This window comes from Hippocampus bargibanti, linkage group LG09 (genome assembly GCF_051943395.1).
Source record: "Hippocampus bargibanti isolate YZ-2025 linkage group LG09, ASM5194339v1, whole genome shotgun sequence".
Classification (NCBI taxonomy): Eukaryota; Metazoa; Chordata; class Actinopteri; order Syngnathiformes; family Syngnathidae; genus Hippocampus; species Hippocampus bargibanti.
Window position 1 is genome coordinate 3924741 of NC_142742.1, and position 23958 is coordinate 3948698.

The 23958-nt window shown below is 40.3% G+C and overlaps 2 protein-coding genes across 4 annotated transcripts in view; one reads left to right on the forward strand and one right to left on the reverse strand.

Annotated features, from left to right (window-relative positions):
* Window positions 1-11915, forward strand: part of uggt1 (UDP-glucose glycoprotein glucosyltransferase 1) — a 32719-nt gene extending 20804 nt beyond the window's left edge. For both annotated transcript variants that reach the window (XM_089003881.1, XM_089003882.1), the window contains exons 37-39: window positions 105-221; window positions 11430-11583; window positions 11648-11915. In XM_089003881.1, the coding sequence (XP_088860007.1) occupies window positions 105-221; window positions 11430-11583; window positions 11648-11667 (291 nt within the window). In that variant the 3' untranslated portion in view covers window positions 11668-11915. The remainder of the gene's footprint in view (window positions 1-104; window positions 222-11429; window positions 11584-11647) is intronic.
* Window positions 11916-11972: 57 nt separating this feature from the next.
* Window positions 11973-23660, reverse strand: LOC148893374 (transcription factor Sp3-like). Of its 2 annotated transcripts, none has more exons than XM_089003883.1 (8): window positions 23154-23660; window positions 21227-21439; window positions 20580-21140; window positions 19274-19507; window positions 18123-18330; window positions 16604-16796; window positions 16320-16516; window positions 11973-14255 (listed from the first exon to the last, which is right to left on the reverse strand). In XM_089003883.1, the coding sequence occupies exons 1-8, from the start codon at window positions 23205-23207 to the stop codon at window positions 13999-14001; spliced, it is 1917 nt and encodes a 638-aa protein (XP_088860009.1). In that variant the 5' UTR covers window positions 23208-23660; the 3' UTR covers window positions 11973-13998. The 2 variants fall into 2 exon arrangements, with proteins under 2 accessions (XP_088860009.1, XP_088860010.1); XM_089003884.1 differs by lacking the exon at window positions 23154-23660 and adding an exon at window positions 22743-22909.
* Between the last annotated feature and the right edge of the window lie 298 nt (window positions 23661-23958).

The following is a 23958-nucleotide window of genomic DNA, read 5'->3' on the forward strand; positions in this document are numbered from 1 at the left end:
CCACACTTGTTTTGAACTTTTTGCCTTTTGTCACGGAAATTGTTTTTGCCAACTCAACACAAGTAGACTTTTTTTAATGCCTTTTTTTTGTCCTACCCTGAAAGGATCTACCGAACAACATGATCCATCAAGTGCCCATCAAGTCTTTGCCTCAAGAGTGGTTGTGGTGCGAGACGTGGTGTGACAACGCCTCCAAGAAAAATGCCAAAACGATTGACTTGGTAAGGCTAAAAACGACTATACATGGTCATTTTTGGGCGAAAAATGCCTTACTATACATGGTCGGGGTTTTTTTTTCTTCCAAAAACGCCTGACTATACATGGTTGTTTTTCTTTGGCTAAAAATGCCTTACTATACATGGTCATTTTTTTTGGCGAAAAATGCCTTACAGTACATGGTCTTTTTTTTTGCCGAAAAATGCCTTACTATACATGGTCGTTTTTTTCGACTAAAAATGCCTTACGATACATGGTCGGGTTTTTTTTTCGGCTAAAAACGCCTGACTATACATGGTTGTTTTTTTTTCGGCTAAAAATGCCTTACTATACATGGTCGTTTTTATCGGCAAAAAAACGCCCTACTATACATGATCAGTTTTTTGGGCTAAAAACGCCTGACTATACATGGTGGGTTTTTTTTCGGCAAAAAACGCCTTACGGTGGTCGGGTTTTTTTTTCTTCCAAAAACGCCTGACTATACATGGTCGTTTTTTTCGTCCAAAAACGCCTTACTATACATGGTCGTTTTTTTCGTCTAAAAACACCTTACTATACATGGTCGTTTTTTTTCGTCAAAAAATGCCTTACTATACATGGTCGTTTTTTTCGTCCAAAAACACCTTACTATACATGGTCGTTTTTTCGTCAAAAAACACCTTACTATACATGGTCGTTTTTTCGGCAAAAAAAGCCTTACTATACATGGTCGTTTTTTTCGGCTAAAAATGCCTTACTATACATGGTTGTTTTTTTCGTCAAAAAACGCCTTACTATACATGGTCGTTTTTTGCGTCCAAAAACACCTTACGATACATGGTCGTTTTTTCCGTCAAAAAACGCCTTACTATACATGGTCGTTTTTTTTTGTCAGAAAACGCCTTGCTATACATGGTCGTTTTTTTCGTCCAAAAACACCTTACTATACATGGTCGTTTTTTGCGTCAAAAAACGCCTTACTATACATGGTCGTTTTTTTCGTCAAAAAACGCCTTACTATACATGGTCGTTTTTTTTCGTCAGAAAATGCCTTACTATACATGGTCGTTTTTTTTCGTCCAAAAACACCTTGCTATACATGGTCGTTTTTTTTCGTCAAAAAATGCCTTACTATACATGGTCGTTTTTTCGTCAAAAAACGCCTTACTATACATGGTCGTTTTTTGCGTCCAAAAACACCTTACTATACATGGTCGTTTTTTTCGTCAAAAAACACCTTACTATACATGGTCGTTTTTTTTCGTCAAAAAACGCCTTACTATACATGGTCGTTTTTTTTCGTCCAAAAACACCTTACTATACATGGTCGTTTTTTTGCGTGCAAAAACACCTTACTATACATGGTCGTTTTTTTTCGTCAAAAAACGCCTTACTATACATGGTCGTTTTTTTCGTCAAAAAACACCTTACTATACATGGTCGTTTTTTTCGTCAAAAAACGCCTTACTATACATGGTCGTTTTTTGCGTCCAAAAACGCCTTACTATACATGGTCGTTTTTTGCGTCCAAAAACACCTTACTATACATGGTCGTTTTTTGCGTCCAAAAACACCTTGCTATACATGGTCGTTTTTTTCGTCCAAAAACACCTTACTATACATGGTGGTTTTTTTCGTCCAAAAACACCTTACTATACATGGTCGTTTTTTTGCGTGCAAAAACACCTTACTATACATGGTCGTTTTTTTCGTCAAAAAACGCCTTACTATACATGGTCGTTTTTTTCGTCCGAAAACGCCTTGCTATACATGGTCGTTTTTTTTCGTCAGAAAACGCCTTACTATACATGGTCGTTTTTTTCGTCCAAAAACACCTTACTATACATGGTCGTTTTTTTTGTCAAAAAACGCCTGACTATACATGGTCGTTTTTTTCGTCCAAAAACACCTTGCTATACATGGTCGTTTTTTTCGTCCAAAAACACCTTACTATACATGGTCGTTTTTTGCGTCCAAAAACGCCTTACTATACATGGTCGTTTTTTTCGTCAAAAAACGCCTTACTATACATGGTCGTTTTTTTCGTCCAAAAACACCTTACTATACATGGTCGTTTTTTTCGTCCAAAAACGCCTTACTATACATGGTCGTTTTTTTCGTCTAAAAACACCTTACTATACATGGTCGTTTTTTTTCGTCAAAAAATGCCTTACTATACATGGTCGTTTTTTTCGTCCAAAAACACCTTACTATACATGGTCGTTTTTTCGTCAAAAAACACCTTACTATACATGGTCGTTTTTTCGGCAAAAAAAGCCTTACTATACATGGTCGTTTTTTTCGGCTAAAAATGCCTTACTATACATGGTTGTTTTTTTCGTCAAAAAACGCCTTACTATACATGGTCGTTTTTTGCGTCCAAAAACACCTTACTATACATGGTCGTTTTTTTCGTCAAAAAACACCTTACTATACATGGTCGTTTTTTCCGTCAAAAAACGCCTTACTATACATGGTCGTTTTTTTTCGTCAGAAAACGCCTTGCTATACATGGTCGTTTTTTTCGTCCAAAAACACCTTACTATACATGGTCGTTTTTTGCGTCAAAAAACGCCTTACTATACATGGTCGTTTTTTTCGTCAAAAAACGCCTTACTATACATGGTCGTTTTTTTTTCGTCAGAAAATGCCTTACTATACATGGTCGTTTTTTTTCGTCCAAAAACACCTTGCTATACATGGTCGTTTTTTTTCGTGAAAAAATGCCTTACTATACATGGTCGTTTTTTTCGTCCAAAAACACCTTACTATACATGGTCGTTTTTTCGTCAAAAAACACCTTACTATACATGGTCGTTTTTTCGGCAAAAAAAGCCTTACTATACATGGTCGTTTTTTTCGGCTAAAAATGCCTTACTATACATGGTCGTTTTTTTTCGTCAAAAAACGCCTTACTATACATGGTCGTTTTTTGCGTCCAAAAACACCTTACTATACATGGTCGTTTTTTTCGTCAAAAAACACCTTACTATACATGGTCGTTTTTTTCGTCAAAAAACGCCTTACTATACATGGTCGTTTTTTTTCGTCAGAAAACGCCTTGCTATACATGGTCGTTTTTTTCGTCCAAAAACACCTTACTATACATGGTCGTTTTTTGCGTCAAAAAACGCCTTACTATACATGGTCGTTTTTTTCGTCCAAAAACACCTTACTATACATGGTCGTTTTTTCGGCAAAAAAAAGCCTTACTATACATGGTCGTTTTTTTCGGCTAAAAATGCCTTACTATACATGGTTGTTTTTTTCGTCAAAAAACGCCTTACTATACATGGTCGTTTTTTGCGTCCAAAAACACCTTACTATACATGGTCGTTTTTTTCGTCAAAAAACACCTTACTATACATGGTCGTTTTTTCCGTCAAAAAACGCCTTACTATATATGGTCGTTTTTTTTCGTCAGAAAACGCCTTGCTATACATGGTCGTTTTTTTCGTCCAAAAACACCTTACTATACATGGTCGTTTTTTGCGTCAAAAAACGCCTTACTATACATGGTCGTTTTTTTCGTCAAAAAACGCCTTACTATACATGGTCGTTTTTTTTTCGTCAGAAAATGCCTTACTATACATGGTCGTTTTTTTTCGTCCAAAAACACCTTGCTATACATGGTCGTTTTTTTTCGTCAAAAAATGCCTTACTATACATGGTCGTTTTTTTCGTCCAAAAACACCTTACTATACATGGTCGTTTTTTCGTCAAAAAACACCTTACTATACATGGTCGTTTTTTCGGCAAAAAAAGCCTTACTATACATGGTCGTTTTTTTCGGCTAAAAATGCCTTACTATACATGGTCGTTTTTTTTCGTCAAAAAACGCCTTACTATACATGGTCGTTTTTTGCGTCCAAAAACACCTTACTATACATGGTCGTTTTTTTCGTCAAAAAACGCCTTACTATACATGGTCGTTTTTTTCGTCCAAAAACACCTTACTATACATGGTCGTTTTTTTCGTCCAAAAACGCCTTACTATACATGGTCGTTTTTTTCGTCTAAAAACACCTTACTATACATGGTCGTTTTTTTTCGTCAAAAAATGCCTTACTATACATGGTCGTTTTTTTCGTCCAAAAACACCTTACTATACATGGTCGTTTTTTCGTCAAAAAACACCTTACTATACATGGTCGTTTTTTCGGCAAAAAAAGCCTTACTATACATGGTCGTTTTTTTCGGCTAAAAATGCCTTACTATACATGGTTGTTTTTTTCGTCAAAAAACGCCTTACTATACATGGTCGTTTTTTGCGTCCAAAAACACCTTACTATACATGGTCGTTTTTTTCGTCAAAAAACACCTTACTATACATGGTCGTTTTTTCCGTCAAAAAACGCCTTACTATACATGGTCGTTTTTTTTCGTCAGAAAACGCCTTGCTATACATGGTCGTTTTTTTCGTCCAAAAACACCTTACTATACATGGTCGTTTTTTGCGTCAAAAAACGCCTTACTATACATGGTCGTTTTTTTCGTCAAAAAACGCCTTACTATACATGGTCGTTTTTTTTTCGTCAGAAAATGCCTTACTATACATGGTCGTTTTTTTTCGTCCAAAAACACCTTGCTATACATGGTCGTTTTTTTTTCGTGAAAAAATGCCTTACTATACATGGTCGTTTTTTTCGTCCAAAAACACCTTACTATACATGGTCGTTTTTTCGTCAAAAAACACCTTACTATACATGGTCGTTTTTTCGGCAAAAAAAGCCTTACTATACATGGTCGTTTTTTTCGGCTAAAAATGCCTTACTATACATGGTCGTTTTTTTTTCGTCAAAAAACGCCTTACTATACATGGTCGTTTTTTGCGTCCAAAAACACCTTACTATACATGGTCGTTTTTTTCGTCAAAAAACACCTTACTATACATGGTCGTTTTTTTCGTCAAAAAACGCCTTACTATACATGGTCGTTTTTTTTCGTCAGAAAACGCCTTGCTATACATGGTCGTTTTTTTCGTCCAAAAACACCTTACTATACATGGTCGTTTTTTGCGTCAAAAAACGCCTTACTATACATGGTCGTTTTTTTCGTCCAAAAACACCTTACTATACATGGTCGTTTTTTCGGCAAAAAAAAGCCTTACTATACATGGTCGTTTTTTTCGGCTAAAAATGCCTTACTATACATGGTTGTTTTTTTCGTCAAAAAACGCCTTACTATACATGGTCGTTTTTTGCGTCCAAAAACACCTTACTATACATGGTTGTTTTTTTCGTCAAAAAACACCTTACTATACATGGTCGTTTTTTCCGTCAAAAAACGCCTTACTATACATGGTCGTTTTTTTTCGTCAGAAAACGCCTTGCTATACATGGTCGTTTTTTTCGTCCAAAAACACCTTACTATACATGGTCGTTTTTTGCGTCAAAAAACACCTTACTATACATGGTCGTTTTTTCGGCAAAAAAAGCCTTACTATACATGGTCGTTTTTTTCGGCTAAAAATGCCTTACTATACATGGTCGTTTTTTTTTCGTCAAAAAACGCCTTACTATACATGGTCGTTTTTTGCGTCCAAAAACACCTTACGATACATGGTCGTTTTTTCCGTCAAAAAACGCCTTACTATACATGGTCGTTTTTTTTTGTCAGAAAACGCCTTGCTATACATGGTCGTTTTTTTCGTCCAAAAACACCTTACTATACATGGTCGTTTTTTGCGTCAAAAAACGCCTTACTATACATGGTCGTTTTTTTCGTCAAAAAACGCCTTACTATACATGGTCGTTTTTTTTCGTCAGAAAATGCCTTACTATACATGGTCGTTTTTTTTCGTCCAAAAACACCTTGCTATACATGGTCGTTTTTTTTCGTCAAAAAATGCCTTACTATACATGGTCGTTTTTTCGTCAAAAAACGCCTTACTATACATGGTCGTTTTTTGCGTCCAAAAACACCTTACTATACATGGTCGTTTTTTTCGTCAAAAAACACCTTACTATACATGGTCGTTTTTTTTCGTCAAAAAACGCCTTACTATACATGGTCGTTTTTTTTCGTCCAAAAACACCTTACTATACATGGTCGTTTTTTTGCGTGCAAAAACACCTTACTATACATGGTCGTTTTTTTTCGTCAAAAAACGCCTTACTATACATGGTCGTTTTTTTCGTCAAAAAACACCTTACTATACATGGTCGTTTTTTTCGTCAAAAAACGCCTTACTATACATGGTCGTTTTTTGCGTCCAAAAACGCCTTACTATACATGGTCGTTTTTTGCGTCCAAAAACACCTTACTATACATGGTCGTTTTTTGCGTCCAAAAACACCTTGCTATACATGGTCGTTTTTTTCGTCCAAAAACACCTTACTATACATGGTGGTTTTTTTCGTCCAAAAACACCTTACTATACATGGTCGTTTTTTTGCGTGCAAAAACACCTTACTATACATGGTCGTTTTTTTCGTCAAAAAACGCCTTACTATACATGGTCGTTTTTTTCGTCCGAAAACGCCTTGCTATACATGGTCGTTTTTTTTCGTCAGAAAACGCCTTACTATACATGGTCGTTTTTTTCGTCCAAAAACACCTTACTATACATGGTCGTTTTTTTTGTCAAAAAACGCCTGACTATACATGGTCGTTTTTTTCGTCCAAAAACACCTTGCTATACATGGTCGTTTTTTTCGTCCAAAAACACCTTACTATACATGGTCGTTTTTTGCGTCCAAAAACGCCTTACTATACATGGTCGTTTTTTTCGTCAAAAAACGCCTTACTATACATGGTCGTTTTTTTCGTCCAAAAACACCTTACTATACATGGTCGTTTTTTTCGTCCAAAAACGCCTTACTATACATGGTCGTTTTTTTCGTCTAAAAACACCTTACTATACATGGTCGTTTTTTTTCGTCAAAAAATGCCTTACTATACATGGTCGTTTTTTTCGTCCAAAAACACCTTACTATACATGGTCGTTTTTTCGTCAAAAAACACCTTACTATACATGGTCGTTTTTTCGGCAAAAAAAGCCTTACTATACATGGTCGTTTTTTTCGGCTAAAAATGCCTTACTATACATGGTTGTTTTTTTCGTCAAAAAACGCCTTACTATACATGGTCGTTTTTTGCGTCCAAAAACACCTTACTATACATGGTCGTTTTTTTCGTCAAAAAACACCTTACTATACATGGTCGTTTTTTCCGTCAAAAAACGCCTTACTATACATGGTCGTTTTTTTTCGTCAGAAAACGCCTTGCTATACATGGTCGTTTTTTTCGTCCAAAAACACCTTACTATACATGGTCGTTTTTTGCGTCAAAAAACGCCTTACTATACATGGTCGTTTTTTTCGTCAAAAAACGCCTTACTATACATGGTCGTTTTTTTTTCGTCAGAAAATGCCTTACTATACATGGTCGTTTTTTTTCGTCCAAAAACACCTTGCTATACATGGTCGTTTTTTTTCGTGAAAAAATGCCTTACTATACATGGTCGTTTTTTTCGTCCAAAAACACCTTACTATACATGGTCGTTTTTTCGTCAAAAAACACCTTACTATACATGGTCGTTTTTTCGGCAAAAAAAGCCTTACTATACATGGTCGTTTTTTTCGGCTAAAAATGCCTTACTATACATGGTCGTTTTTTTTCGTCAAAAAACGCCTTACTATACATGGTCGTTTTTTGCGTCCAAAAACACCTTACTATACATGGTCGTTTTTTTCGTCAAAAAACACCTTACTATACATGGTCGTTTTTTTCGTCAAAAAACGCCTTACTATACATGGTCGTTTTTTTTCGTCAGAAAACGCCTTGCTATACATGGTCGTTTTTTTCGTCCAAAAACACCTTACTATACATGGTCGTTTTTTGCGTCAAAAAACGCCTTACTATACATGGTCGTTTTTTTCGTCCAAAAACACCTTACTATACATGGTCGTTTTTTCGGCAAAAAAAAGCCTTACTATACATGGTCGTTTTTTTCGGCTAAAAATGCCTTACTATACATGGTTGTTTTTTTCGTCAAAAAACGCCTTACTATACATGGTCGTTTTTTGCGTCCAAAAACACCTTACTATACATGGTCGTTTTTTTCGTCAAAAAACACCTTACTATACATGGTCGTTTTTTCCGTCAAAAAACGCCTTACTATACATGGTCGTTTTTTTTCGTCAGAAAACGCCTTGCTATACATGGTCGTTTTTTTCGTCCAAAAACACCTTACTATACATGGTCGTTTTTTGCGTCAAAAAACGCCTTACTATACATGGTCGTTTTTTTCGTCAAAAAACGCCTTACTATACATGGTCGTTTTTTTTTCGTCAGAAAATGCCTTACTATACATGGTCGTTTTTTTTCGTCCAAAAACACCTTGCTATACATGGTCGTTTTTTTTCGTCAAAAAATGCCTTACTATACATGGTCGTTTTTTTCGTCCAAAAACACCTTACTATACATGGTCGTTTTTTCGTCAAAAAACACCTTACTATACATGGTCGTTTTTTCGGCAAAAAAAGCCTTACTATACATGGTCGTTTTTTTCGGCTAAAAATGCCTTACTATACATGGTCGTTTTTTTTCGTCAAAAAACGCCTTACTATACATGGTCGTTTTTTGCGTCCAAAAACACCTTACTATACATGGTCGTTTTTTTCGTCAAAAAACGCCTTACTATACATGGTCGTTTTTTTCGTCCAAAAACACCTTACTATACATGGTCGTTTTTTTCGTCCAAAAACGCCTTACTATACATGGTCGTTTTTTTCGTCTAAAAACACCTTACTATACATGGTCGTTTTTTTTCGTCAAAAAATGCCTTACTATACATGGTCGTTTTTTTCGTCCAAAAACACCTTACTATACATGGTCGTTTTTTCGTCAAAAAACACCTTACTATACATGGTCGTTTTTTCGGCAAAAAAAGCCTTACTATACATGGTCGTTTTTTTCGGCTAAAAATGCCTTACTATACATGGTTGTTTTTTTCGTCAAAAAACGCCTTACTATACATGGTCGTTTTTTGCGTCCAAAAACACCTTACTATACATGGTCGTTTTTTTCGTCAAAAAACACCTTACTATACATGGTCGTTTTTTCCGTCAAAAAACGCCTTACTATACATGGTCGTTTTTTTTCGTCAGAAAACGCCTTGCTATACATGGTCGTTTTTTTCGTCCAAAAACACCTTACTATACATGGTCGTTTTTTGCGTCAAAAAACGCCTTACTATACATGGTCGTTTTTTTCGTCAAAAAACGCCTTACTATACATGGTCGTTTTTTTTTCGTCAGAAAATGCCTTACTATACATGGTCGTTTTTTTTCGTCCAAAAACACCTTGCTATACATGGTCGTTTTTTTTTCGTGAAAAAATGCCTTACTATACATGGTCGTTTTTTTCGTCCAAAAACACCTTACTATACATGGTCGTTTTTTCGTCAAAAAACACCTTACTATACATGGTCGTTTTTTCGGCAAAAAAAGCCTTACTATACATGGTCGTTTTTTTCGGCTAAAAATGCCTTACTATACATGGTCGTTTTTTTTTCGTCAAAAAACGCCTTACTATACATGGTCGTTTTTTGCGTCCAAAAACACCTTACTATACATGGTCGTTTTTTTCGTCAAAAAACACCTTACTATACATGGTCGTTTTTTTCGTCAAAAAACGCCTTACTATACATGGTCGTTTTTTTTCGTCAGAAAACGCCTTGCTATACATGGTCGTTTTTTTCGTCCAAAAACACCTTACTATACATGGTCGTTTTTTGCGTCAAAAAACGCCTTACTATACATGGTCGTTTTTTTCGTCCAAAAACACCTTACTATACATGGTCGTTTTTTCGGCAAAAAAAAGCCTTACTATACATGGTCGTTTTTTTCGGCTAAAAATGCCTTACTATACATGGTTGTTTTTTTCGTCAAAAAACGCCTTACTATACATGGTCGTTTTTTGCGTCCAAAAACACCTTACTATACATGGTTGTTTTTTTCGTCAAAAAACACCTTACTATACATGGTCGTTTTTTTTCGTCAAAAAACGCCTTACTATACATGGTCGTTTTTTTTCGTCAGAAAACGCCTTGCTATACATGGTCGTTTTTTTCGTCCAAAAACACCTTACTATACATGGTCGTTTTTTGCGTCAAAAAACGCCTTACTATACATGGTCGTTTTTTTCGTCAAAAAACGCCTTACTATACATGGTCGTTTTTTTTTCGTCAGAAAATGCCTTACTATACATGGTCGTTTTTTTTCGTCCAAAAACACCTTGCTATACATGGTCGTTTTTTTTCGTCAAAAAATGCCTTACTATACATGGTCGTTTTTTTCGTCCAAAAACACCTTACTATACATGGTCGTTTTTTCGTCAAAAAACACCTTACTATACATGGTCGTTTTTTCGGCAAAAAAAGCCTTACTATACATGGTCGTTTTTTTCGGCTAAAAATGCCTTACTATACATGGTCGTTTTTTTTCGTCAAAAAACGCCTTACTATACATGGTCGTTTTTTGCGTCCAAAAACACCTTACTATACATGGTCGTTTTTTTCGTCAAAAAACACCTTACTATACATGGTCGTTTTTTTCGTCAAAAAACGCCTTACTATACATGGTCGTTTTTTTTCGTCAGAAAACGCCTTGCTATACATGGTCGTTTTTTTCGTCCAAAAACACCTTACTATACATGGTCGTTTTTTGCGTCAAAAAACGCCTTACTATACATGGTCGTTTTTTTCGTCAAAAAACGCCTTACTATACATGGTCATTTTTTTCGTCCAAAAACACCTTACTATACATGGTCGTTTTTTTCGTCAAAAAACGCCTTACTATACATGGTTGTTTTTTTCGTGCAAAAACACCTTACTATACATGGTCGTTTTTTTCGTCAAAAAACGCCTTACTATACATGGTCGTTTTTTTCGTCAAAAAACGCCTTACTATACATGGTCATTTTTTTCGTCCAAAAACACCTTACTATACATGGTCGTTTTTTTCGTCAAAAAACGCCTTACTATACATGGTTGTTTTTTTTCATCAGAAAACGCCTTGCTATACATGGTCGTTTTTTGCGTCCAAAAACACCTTACTATACATGGTCGTTTTTTTCCGTCAAAAAACGCCTTACTATACATGGCCGTTTTTTCGTCCAAAAGCGCCTTCCGATACATGGTCGTTTTTTTTTTCCCGACCCAAAACGCCTGACTATACATCTACATTTTAACAGCCATTCGAAAAATTTCATGCGTTGTGCGTTCGTAGTGTAACAACCCGATGACGAAGGAGCCCAAGCTTCAGGCGGCCGTGCGAATCGTATCCGAGTGGAGCGACTACGATCAGGAAGTCAAACGACTGCAGACGCTCGTCCAAAAGGAAGTGACGCAGGAGAGTCCCACGTCAGAGTCGCCAAGCACAGGTACAAACGGCACCAAGCCCCGCCCACAATCAACAAACGCAAGTCATTTTTGTGTCACTTTTAGAAATCCACACGGAGCTCTGAGGACGGCATCTTATCAGGACAGCAGCCCTGTGGATGTGTGTGTGAGTGCGTATGTGTGAGAGTTATGTGAATGTTTGTTCATCAAATTCCATTTTTTTTTGTCGTCTCTGATTTTGTAATTGCTTGACTACTTAAGAAACGTCATCTGACACAGAGAGGATAATTTGTGGAATAATTCCTGATTGACTTTGGGGAGAGGTTGGGTCATATTTTTGTTTAATAAAAAAATAAATAAATCCACAAAATGATGAGATTTGTCATTTTTGATGAGTTTGAAAATAAGATTTCACACAATTCATCAAAAAGCAATTTTGGATGTTTTTTTAATCTCAAAATAGTTTTTTTTGTCGTTCACACAGACGCTGTCGACTCAACGTTTTAGACTTTATTGTGATCCATTTGAAAAAAAGTTACAAAAAAAGATAACATTCAATTTTTTTACAGCGACTTTTAAAAAAATCATTTGAAAATAAGGTTTTGATACACTGAAATAAATTGCGTTGACTAAGTGAATGGCTTCTATAAACAATAAGATAATACACATGTAAATGAATGCTACCAACATGCGGACGAACATGAGGATTATACGTGGAGGAAACAAAACAACAAAAAGTTAGCATGACTTTTTTTAGCTCCAAAAGACAAAAACACAACTGTGGTTTATTGCAAACAAAACAAAAATACGGAATCCCACCTGGACTGGAATGTTTCCTTCCCACTATGATTTGTTGCGCCCCTTTTGCCTTTTCAGCACAAAAATGGCAATTTTACCACTTTTAAAAACATGCAACTCCACATTTTGTACATTTTTGTTCATTTCATCTGAAAAAGTTTTTTTTCGAGAGGGATGGGGGGGGGGATGCATATTTTTTGTTGCAAAGATTAAAAAAATAAGTGGTCAAAGGTCAAAGTAGAGATTTTCAGAAAAACAAACATTCGATATTGGATGCTCAAATAAGCTGCACATTTTGTTGGAGGTGGGATGTGGGGGGGGCTACGAGAAGTGATGGCCTCAAGCCGTGACATGGCGCTATTGTGACACTGGCGTGATTAGAAAACTTTATTTTCATGCGCAACTAAACAGCGAATAAAAACAATGAAAAAATGGCATTAGGTGTTTCCATAGTGACCTTAAACACGGCATGATAATAAACTCACTTCCCAAATGCGATGGATTAGCCAGTTAGCAAGTGTATCATTAGCATTAGCATATTAGCAAACCATCTGAGATCTGATGATCTCATCACCTATCTGGGAACTACCAGACGTGACTAAACGTGATTTCCTGACATTACGACCTACTAAATGGGCAACTTTTTAAGTGTCGTGCATAAATAAGATGCTAAAAAAACACAACTGATGTGTGATTTTGGTGGTTTTACGCAAGACATTTGCAAACTTGATGATAATACAGGTAACATCTGACTTATGACCGGGTTCCGTTCCGATCAAACGGTCGTAAGTCAAAATGGTCGTAAGTTGAACTCCATTCAAAATGTTGAATAGAGACTCTGAGGCTAAATGACTCGCAAACTCCTCTGGTGCCATCACACAGTCGATTGCTGTGCAAGAGTGAGGTGCTGGCTGGCCAAAATTGTCGTACGCGTTGCCGGTCTGCTAGTGCGTTGTGGTGTAGAATTAAAATTGTAAAAATCTGGGTCTAGAGGTCGTAAGGTCGTAAGTCGAGCCGGTCGTAAGTCGGATGTTACCTATATAAGTGCGCGCCCATCGCCACGTTCACTTTTCCTAAAACGCGAACGTATGTCCGATTAGCATTAGCTCATTTAGCCTAGCATTTGCAAAACCACCACAAGTGCTGGTTTCCCTTCACGATCTTTGGTCTGGTGAATTTTACATGATCAGAAAACAGGGTTTTTCATGCACAACTAAAAGGAAGTTTTTGCATCGGGGAAAAAGACGTGTTGGTGACGTGAACAATTATAATGAAAGCGCACTTCCCAAAACAGGGCGGGGGGATTTTTCGGTGACGGATTTTTATATTGAAAGAAAAGAAGAAGAAGAAAAAAATAGTACACATGCACCTCCAGCATTTTATACATGACTATGATACAAAATAAGGCATTTCGTTGTGTATAGTGTGTCGTGTGTGTGTCGTGTGTGTGTCGTGTGTGTGTATACATAGCAACCATTTTGAATGTTTCCGCCGGCCTACAAAAAGACTGCAAAAACAACATCTGGATAACTTTTACTTAAAATATATATATTTGTCATATATATTTATATTCATATGTAAAAAAAAAAAAAAAAAGAGAAAGAAGACAAGGAGGTCCTTGTGACGGGCCATTTTGCTCACCCGTCCATCCACCGCGCTCATTCCAACACCTCGCCGGGCGCCACGGTGACCAGCTGCAAGGGGATCTCCTGATTGGCCACCAGGTTGTGGGCGGCGGCCGACTGCAGGATGAGCGTGGTGCCGTCGGCCGTGATGAGGGTGTCGGCGGGCAACGGCGACGAGGAGGCGCCGGGCGCGCCGCCTTTTTTGTTCTGGTGAGTCTTTATGTGCTTGGCTAGGTGGTCGCTACGCATGAAGCGCTTGGAGCATTCGCCGCACACAAACTTCTTCTCGCCTGGCGGTGGGGGGAGATGAGTTAGCGCTTTTAGCTTAGCTGTACTACCAAAAAAAAAAAAAAATTGTAGCAGTGCTATAACAATCCTAAACTTTCAGTTTTGTTTGATGGGTTTCCAGCTAAAAGTGGACGTGATGCCCGCCACCCAAAACACGGGAGATATGACAATACTCACGAGCATGGCCTTCTTTACAGACAACTTGTTGACATCATGTTGCTTCACTCGAGCTATCGAGCTGGCTATCTATTTGCTATCTATTAGCTAGCTGGCTAGCCATTCGTTATTACCTAGCTAATCTCGCTTTTTTAAATGTATTCATCTATTTTTGTATGTATCTTTTAATGTATTTATTTAATGTATTTATTTATGTGTTTTTCAATGTATTTATGTGTTTTTCAATGTAGTTTTCTATGTATCTTTTATGTATTTTTGTGTATTTCTATTTATGTATGCATGCATGCATGTATGTATGTATCTATGTATGTATGTTTGTATGTATGCATGTATGTATCTATGTATGTATATATCTATGTATGCATGTATCTATGTATGTATGTATGCATCTATGAATGTATGTACCTACCTACCTATCTATTCCAGAACATCAATACCTACCTACCTCATTTTCCTACATACATACAATGTATTTATTTGTGTTTTTCAATGTATTTATTTATGTTTTTCAATGTAGTTTTCTATGTATTTTTGTGTATTTCTATTTATGTATGTATGTATGTATGTATGCATCTATGAATGTATGTACCTACCTACCTATTCCAGAACATCAATACCTACCTACCTCATTTTCCTACATACATACAATGTATTTATTTGTGTTTTTCAATGTATTTATGTGTTTTTCAATGTATTTATTTATGTTTTTCAATGGAGTTTTCTATGTATTTTTGTGTATTTCTATTTATGTATGTATGTATGCATCTATGAACCTACCTACCTACCTACCTACCTACCTACCTACCTACCTACCTACCTACCTACCTACCTACCTACCTACCTACCTACCTACCTACCTACCTACCTACCTACCTACCTACCTACCTACCTACCTACCTACCTACCTACCTACCTACCTACCTACCTACCTACCTACCTACCTACCTACCTACCTACCTACCTACCTACCTACCTACCTACCTACCTACCTACCTACCTACCTACCTACCTACCTACCTACCTACCTACCTACCTACCTACCTACCTACCTACCTACCTACCTACCTACCTACCTACCTACCTACCTACCTACCTACCTACCTACCTACCTACCTACCTACCTACCTACCTACCTACCTACCTACCTACCTACCTACCTACCTACCTACCTACCTACCTACCTACCTACCTACCTACCTACCTACCTACCTACCTACCTACCTACCTACCTACCTACCTACCTACCTACCTACCTACCTACCTACCTACCTACCTACCTACCTACCTACCTACCTACCTACCTACCTACCTACCTACCTACCTACCTACCTACCTACCTACCTACCTACCTACCTACCTACCTACCTACCTACCTACCTACCTACCTACCTACCTACCTACCTACCTACCTACCTACCTACCTACCTACCTACCTACCTACCTACCTACCTACCTACCTACCTACCTACCTACCTACCTACCTACCTACCTACCTACCTACCTACCTACCTACCTACCTACCTACCTACCTACCTACCTACCTACCTACCTACCTACCTACCTACCTACCTACCTACCTACCTACCTACCTACCTACCTACCTACCTACCTACCTACCTACCTACCTACCTACCTACCTACCTACCTACCTACCTACCTACCTACCTACCTACCTACCTACCTACCTACCTACCTACCTACCTACCTACCTACCTACCTACCTACCTACCTACCTACCTACCTACCTACCTACCTACCTACCTACCTACCTACCTACCTACCTACCTACCTACCTACCTACCTACCTACTCCAGACCATCAAAAGGTGCCTGGGCTATTCTGCAAAAGTGTGCGTGAAAGGATGACGCGCGAGGTGATTGCGGTCTCACCCGTGTGCGTCCTCCTGTGTCTCTGCAGCTCGTCGCTCCTGGTGAACCTTTTTCCGCAGTACATCCAGTTGCAGACAAACGGCCGCTCACCACTGTGCCAGCGCAGGTGAGCGCGCAGGTGCGACGTCTTGCCGTACACTTTGCCGCAGCCCACGATGTGGCAGATGTGCAGCTTCTTCTTACCCAACCCGGAACCTCTGCGAGGACACGCGTTTTCACATTTAGACTCAATTTTTTTATTTTTTTGCGAAACAACTTCTTTTTCCCCGATTGCGCTCGCTGACCTTCCGCCGGATTCTTTACAGTTGGGGCAGGTGCAGGCCACGCGCCGTAGCCGCTTGCCCTCGCCGCCGGCGGGGTCGGCGTCGTCGTCCACCGTCATCTGCACGCGGAGGTTGTTCAGGTCGCTGGGGTTGAGGGTGGAGTCGCCGCTCAGGTGCCAATCTTCCGATTCGGGCTCTTCTTTGATATGGATGCCTGCGTCGGCAACAAAGATGGCGGACGAAAATGGTCATTTACAGATGATTTTTTTTTTTCTCCCTAACTCAACACAAATGCAAATTAATTCAAAGCAACATCCGAGTTACGAGCGGGTTCCGTTCCGACAAAACGGTCGTAAGTTGAAATCCATTCAAAATGGCCGACGTGACATTTACACGACAGGATAGTATATGATGTCAATCTGTTGCTTTTAAGCGACTTTTTCTATTGAATACTATTATATTCCACCTTGATGTCCCTGATCCACTGGTGAAAAGAACGCTTTGATCCTCCCCTCCTTCATCTCGAACTGCTTCATGTCAGAAATTGGGGTACAGCAAGTGCTGACGAATGAATGACTCCGTCTTTGTGTTGTCATATTATTTATTTAGTTGTTTTTTTTACTTCAAGATGGCGCCGCGAGACTGACTGCCTTTCTAGCAGCTCCTGTATTTCTACTTCTTTCTTTCCTGTCCTCTCCCTTTCATAACTTTGCCGCTGTGAAATGTAAATGTCTCCACTGTGAGATGAATAAGGGTACAGCCAATCCAATATACCAAACTGTTTACAGTTCATTTGATCACTTTTAGTGTCATTTTTATCATTTTATATTTCATATTATCAATTTTTATAACTGTATAACTGTACCTGTAATGGATACAAAACTATTTACTGTACAGATCATTTAGAAATGTGATACTTACCTTTTAGTATCATCATTTTATATTTCATATCGATTAATATTTACATTTTACATAGTGGGTTAAAGAAAACACGTAAAGAATAGCTATCAGTAGCTATCTATTAGCTAACTAGCTTTCTATCTATTTGAGTTACTTCCGGGTTGAGTGAACGCTGGCGCGTGTGGCTGCCGCTGCTCACCCACAGAAAAACATATCCTGTGACTGTAAAGTGACCTTGAGAGTTTTGAAAGGCGCTTATAAATGAAATGTATTATCATTATTATAATTATTATTAATACAGCGGTTGAAAAATCATTCTCCCTACTGCGGACGCAGAAGGAAAAAAAGCAGTGTACTACAGGAGATGTTGCTGGATACAGCACTGTATAACTACTGTATTGAGTGTAGTCACGCATTGCTGTGCAAGTGTGTGACATGCTGGCTGGCCAAAATTGTAATATGCATTGTCGGCTGGTTGCGCGTTGCAGTGCCAGGCGTAGTATTTTTTATTTTTTTTTTAAAGGGTCTGGCGGTCGTAAGTACGTGTGGTCGTAACTCGCGGCGGTCGTAACTTGGATGTCACCTATATTGTTTTTTTTTTTTAATTTCCCCTTCCCCAAAATTTGGCGCGGCAACCCACCGGGGCTGTTGTTGTCGTCGCCCTGCTGCGTGAACTGAATGCCACTTTGCGCCAGTGAGTTGACGGTGACCGTCTGGAGGTTGGGCAGGCTGACCTGGCCCGCCTGGCCCAGCGGGAGCGTCTGCACGGGGGCCAACGTCAGCTGCTGCGCCTGCCCCCCCTGACCTTGAGGCAGCTGCAGGCCCTGAAGCGACTGAACGCCTTGGACCTAAAAAAAATAATAATAATCATCATAAATACAATGATACCTTGGCTTACGAACTTAATTGGTTCCAGGACAAAGTATGTAAGGCGAAAAATGTGTATCCCAAACATTAATTTCCCATAGGAAACCATTAAAATGAGAATAATCCGTTCCCAGGTCCTCATAATTTTCTACTTTCTAATTTTCTAAGCCTTAAAACTACACAGAATATACCTTATTTTATGTATAATAAGTGTGCTATGGTATTATAATTAAAGAAATGAACTGTACTATATAATAAAGTCATTTTATTTACCTTTGTGATGGTCGTTGATGGCTTGATGGAATGGAGTGGCATTAAACACTTGATGAGGAACGTAACCTTCCTTTCTCTTGTAGGTGCTTTCTCTGCTATAATTTTACCTAGTTCCTCATCAATCGTGTTCTGTTTAGCTGGGTGATAGTTTATTGAATCAAGTGTTCAGGTGGCTTGTGCGGGTTATTTGTGGAGCCTGATTGATGGGATATTTTAACCTTGCAGTCTACACTCTGCTTTTGAACGATCAAAGTTGAAACGAGTCCCAATTTCACTCTTGTCTATCCATTTTTTCTCTCTCTGTCGTCTGCCTATATCTTTAATGTTTAAAACACCTCCCCTCACTGCTGCGTTTTTGACCAATCACGTGGCTTTAACCGAAAACTGGGGGCGGGGAATAGAGAACAAAAACAGTCAGCTGCCATTTTATTGTTAGGAGAAGGGGCTCGTTCGCAAACGACACATCACTCATTGTGGCGCTCCGTGTGTATTCCAAAAAATAGTTCGTATACAAAGTAAAATTTTCATAAATTGAACGTTCGTAAACCGAAACGTTCGTAAGCCAAGGGGTTCGTAAACCGAGGTATCACTGTAACAAAATTAAATAAAATACAGACGCCAAGTCAACATTTTTTGGTGTTGCGCCCCCACCTGGAATGTCTGCCACTGGATCTGTCCGGTGGCGCTGACCGTCTGGGCCTGGATGAGGAAGGTCCCCGGGTTGACCAGCTGGACGCTCTGCAGGGTCTGAGCGGCGGCCGCCGCAGCGTTCAGGTCTTGGCCCGCCGCCGCCACTTGGCTTTGACCGTCGCCCGACAGCTGAAGGATGGGCTGCGAGAGGGCGGCGACGGCGGTGGAGGGGGCGGTCGCACCGGAGGATGGCACCTGCGTGATGGGGGGTACCATAATTGAGCCCACTTCAAATGACTTCGACTGAGCGCATTGGATGAAGATTCCACCGCATATAGCTCTATTTTACTTTTTAAGACTCGCGCTGAATATTCAGGAAGTCTTGTTTTCCAGTTGATGACAATGCCTGACGTGACGTCACGGAGGGAACGCCCCTGACCGAGAAAGCGTCACACAATGCATTTTGGGTACTTTTTTTCATCTGAAAACATGATGTTGATGGCGAAATTAGAATGAAAACTACATAAATAACGTGATGGTGAATCGTTGTGTGTCGCAGCCAATTACGGTAACACGCATAAAGAAGGTCTAAGTTCATCCAAATTCCCAGCGGACAAAACAGCCCAACGGAGCTTGTGCGCCATCTTGTGCATTTCCTGGGCGCTACATTGGAGTCCAGATGGCTTGAATTGATACGGAAAGACTTCTTTAATCGATTGCAAACATTTATGCTTTCCTCTTCAGAACTATTTCAATCATATTCATAACTGGATGAGTAACAAGAAAGCATCTTCTCCGAATCTGAACTCTTTGAAGCCATTGTTTTGATTCTGGAGCAAGGCAGTTTGTGAAGGAGTATCCTGGCGTGACGTCACGAACAAGGGGGCGGAACTTTCTGAACCTGCCCAGTTCCGAGCTCATTTTGTGGCACTTTTGGGACACTAAGTCATTTTTCCTAGCAAGCCGGCAACGTGTACGACAATTTTTCCCAGCCAGCATGTCACACACTCGCACAGCAATCAACCGTGTGATGGCACCAGAGGGGGGGGAGTTTGTGAGTCATTTACCCTCTGAGTCTCTATTCAACATTTTGAATGGATTTCGACTTACGACCATTTTGACTTCGGACCGTTTGGTCGGAACGGAGCTCGGTCGTAAGTCGAATGTTACCCGAATATGGAAAAAGTGTGAAAATACACCATTCATTGGGGGTGCGCCTTATACACATGAAAATACGGTACCAAAAAAAAGTTCTAACGCAGGCATACACCCTGACAGACTTAAATCATCGAATGGCGAGACCCCTTCGTCACGTGCGCACGCTGACCTGGATCTGCTGCAGGTGTGAATTAAAGTTCTCCGAAGACGACGAAGGATCCGCCACGCCGGCGGAAACGGCGGTGGCTTGGGTCAGCACGCCCGTGCCGTCGATGGTGGCGGGGATGTGCGAGGGGGCGTCGGAGGCGGGCACGTATAGCTCCTGATTCCTGTCGCCCGCCGCCGCCAGTTTGCCGTCCTGCCCGGCGCTCTCCAGGCTCTGGCCGCTCATGATCAGCTGACCCTCCGGCGTGACGCCAGTGGCGATGGGCACCGTCTGCGCCGCCGTCAGGCCCAGAGATTCCAGATCCACGCTGTTGATGGGCACAAAGGTGATGTTGCCGGGCAGCCCCACCGGGTACGCCGAGCCGCCGCTAAGCGGGAGGCCCTGGATGGGCTGCACTTGGCCCGCCTGCGTCAGGAGGTCGCTGGTGCTCGCCGCCGCGCAGCTGATGCCGATGCCGCCGTGGCCGCCGTCCGGCAGGAGCTGGATCTGCCCGGCGCCGTCATCCAAACCTTGCGTCTGGAAACTCGTCAGCGTTCCATCCGCATTTTGGATCTGCGGGATGACCTGAAACAAGCGCCGCGTTTCCATTCAGCATCCAGAAAATTCCCGCTTGGAAAACCCCGCCTCTTTGCGACACAACTTGACCTTACCTGATACTGAATGCCCGACACGCCGTTGGCCGCCACCTCGCCTCCAGGTGCGGTGACATAGATGGGCTGATTGGGGAGACTCCCGAGGGGAAGCACGTACTGGCCGTTGGATGTGACGAGACCGCCGATGGGATCGTCCTTGGCGGCCGAAACGGGCGTTAACACCTCCCAGCGATCTGAGGCGGACAGCTGAATGGCGGACATGTCAGTCATCTACGGAGGGAGAAAATGACGTAAGGGTAGCTTTACACAAACAATCCTTCACGTTCATTGTATCACAAATTCTGTTTCTTCCGTGAACCGTTTTGAATGTTTTTGGAATGTGAGAAGGAAACAAAGGTGGATTTTGAATACAGGCGCACCCCAATTTACGAACGACATACGTACCAAACGGTCGTTCGTATGATGAATTTGTTCGTAAGTTGCTTCAGTGCTATATTTTGTATGTCATGTATGTTTAAGGCTTGTATAAATATGCTTACAGTGTATATAAATATAACATTTCATAAAATATATGCTTTATAAAGATATGTACATGTACAACGGGAGAGAATACTACAAAAATGTTCGGATGTCCCGTTGTTCCTAAATTTAATGTGCAAAAGTAGGGGAGTGTCTGTAATTGCTTTTAAAGTTTTTATCGTCTGATTTTCAGTCATGTCCGATCATGTTACGGTCCAATAGGTTTTTAGCACTGAAGCTCAATTTGAAGAAAATCCCAACAGAAATCAAAATAGATTTTTTTTTTGTCATAAAAAAACTCATAATTAATTGAATGATTTCCTAAAATCATTAAGCCCTATTATGGAAACTATATATTTTAAGCAGATGGAAAATAACAATAACCACGTCATAAGCATATAATTTTCCATGTTCCTGCCTAATTTTCAGAAAATTGCTTTACAACTACATTTTTTGGGGTGGCTTGCATAATAAATGGTGTCTCTGTTCGAGTTTTTAATAAAATTGCATCACTGTTTAGTTTCCCAGTCAGTGATTGTGCAACGCCGGTACATGTCTCCAAAACATTTATTACTTTTTAGATTCGAGACTATACACAGCATATTAGGTATTTCGCATGCGTTGAGAGTATTAAGGTTGGTTTAAGACATTTTAATGTCAATTCCGGCCCCATTTTAGATTAATGAATTCAATTTGGACAATATGTCAAGAATTGACTCAGTCGCTTCTTTTAAAGGACTCTTAAATTAACGTGTGACTGTTGGGTGTATATTTTTAGAACATTTTTGGAAGCGTTTGCTCGGTCTGATCAGGCTGGTCTCGTGTATTATCGATCCATCCTTGTAATTTGACACATGGGGTTACGTGAGGCCTAGTGGTGACTCACGAGCTAACAGATTCGAACTCGATGAAATTTCAGGCACACGTGCCCAACACGAGCGGTAACATAATATAAGACAAATTGGATAAAATAACAATATAGAGGGGTAAACTGTAACAAGAAATTGATGTGTTTTTTAAAGCGAATGGTCGAGCGAAAGCGCCGCTAGTTTACAACATGGTGGCTAGCAAGCGAGTGGGGGATGGGCGGGATATGAACGCTACTGTTTTTGATTATGGACGCCGAAGCCGAACGGCATTATCCCGTCGTTGAGGAGCCCTCCACCCGCCCTTTTTTCGTCGCCGAGAGAGCGCCGAGGACCTGTCCCCACACTAAGCGACAGTCTGGCAGCGTCCTCCCCACTATGGGCGGGTTTTAACGGGCTAAGAAGTGGGTGGCCGTTGTCGAGAGTGGGGGGAACACAGGAAGTGTACTACGGCGTTTCACCCTCCTTCACACTTCCCCACCCCCAATGGCATCAAAATTGCAAAACGTGCGAACTTCTACGCTCCTCAAAACACAACGCCGATCACCAGCAGAGACGGAGGAAATCGAAGGCGGCCCAAAAAAATGTGGCGAGTTTACCTGCGTTTCCTGAAGAAAGTCGCTTTGACTGCTGTCCACGTCCGCGGACGCCATTTCTCCCTTGTTTCACTCGGTAATCTTCAACTCCCGTCGGGCCTTAAAAGCCCAGCAAAGCATCCCCCGTTGCGACTTTCGCTCGGTCCAATTTCCCCGAGAAAAAAAAATACTTTCTCCCCTCTCTCCACAACTCCCGTCAACTTTGCAGGGACGTGACGGGCCAGCCGGGACAAGGGGAACGTCTGTTTACAACTCCGTCGCTAGCCTGCTAGCTCGGCTGCTAGCTCACCATAGCCGAGCTAGTTAGCCGCCGAGCAACAAAAAAAAAGGGTTAAAAAAAGACACAACTCTTGTCAATAAAACTCACCGCCCGGGTCGCACGTCTATTCGCTGAATGTTTTAATGGTTTACATCCCGAGCGGGGACGTTATTAAAAGCCGCTCCAAACATGATCATACAAGGGTAGTAATGTTGATCGGTGAATTCGGGTCGATTTTTTTTCTATTTTGATTGACGGTGCGGGAAACACAATGGGGAGGAACTTAGCGAGGTCGACTGTGTAATTTGCATCGCATTACAGGACGTCCCACCCTTCTTCTTTACGATGATTGGCTAAAGGTTCCGATGGCTCGTGACGTGGTTGGTTGGTTGAATGTCAATCAATTGAAATGTCAGTGAATTTCCTGTTTGGCGGAGTTCGTTCCCGGACTCGAAGTAACTTTTCTCGAGCTTTTAAATATATTTTTACAAATCTTAAAACATACATTTATCATGGTATTATCAATTTAGAAATATTTACAACATATTT

Excerpts from the sequence above, each read along its gene's own strand:
- LOC148893374 (XM_089003883.1), bottom strand. The coding sequence starts at position 23,207 with ATGGCGTCCGCGGACGTGGACAGCAGTCAAAGCGACTTTCTTCAGGAA. Across the intron at positions 21,440-23,153 it reads ACTTTCTTCAGGAAACGCAG|ATGACTGACATGTCCGCCAT; the intron begins GTAAACTCGCCA and ends CTCCCTCCGTAG. Across the intron at positions 16,517-16,603 it reads TGTAAAGAATCCGGCGGAAG|AGGTTCCGGGTTGGGTAAGA; the intron begins GTCAGCGAGCGC and ends GTGTCCTCGCAG.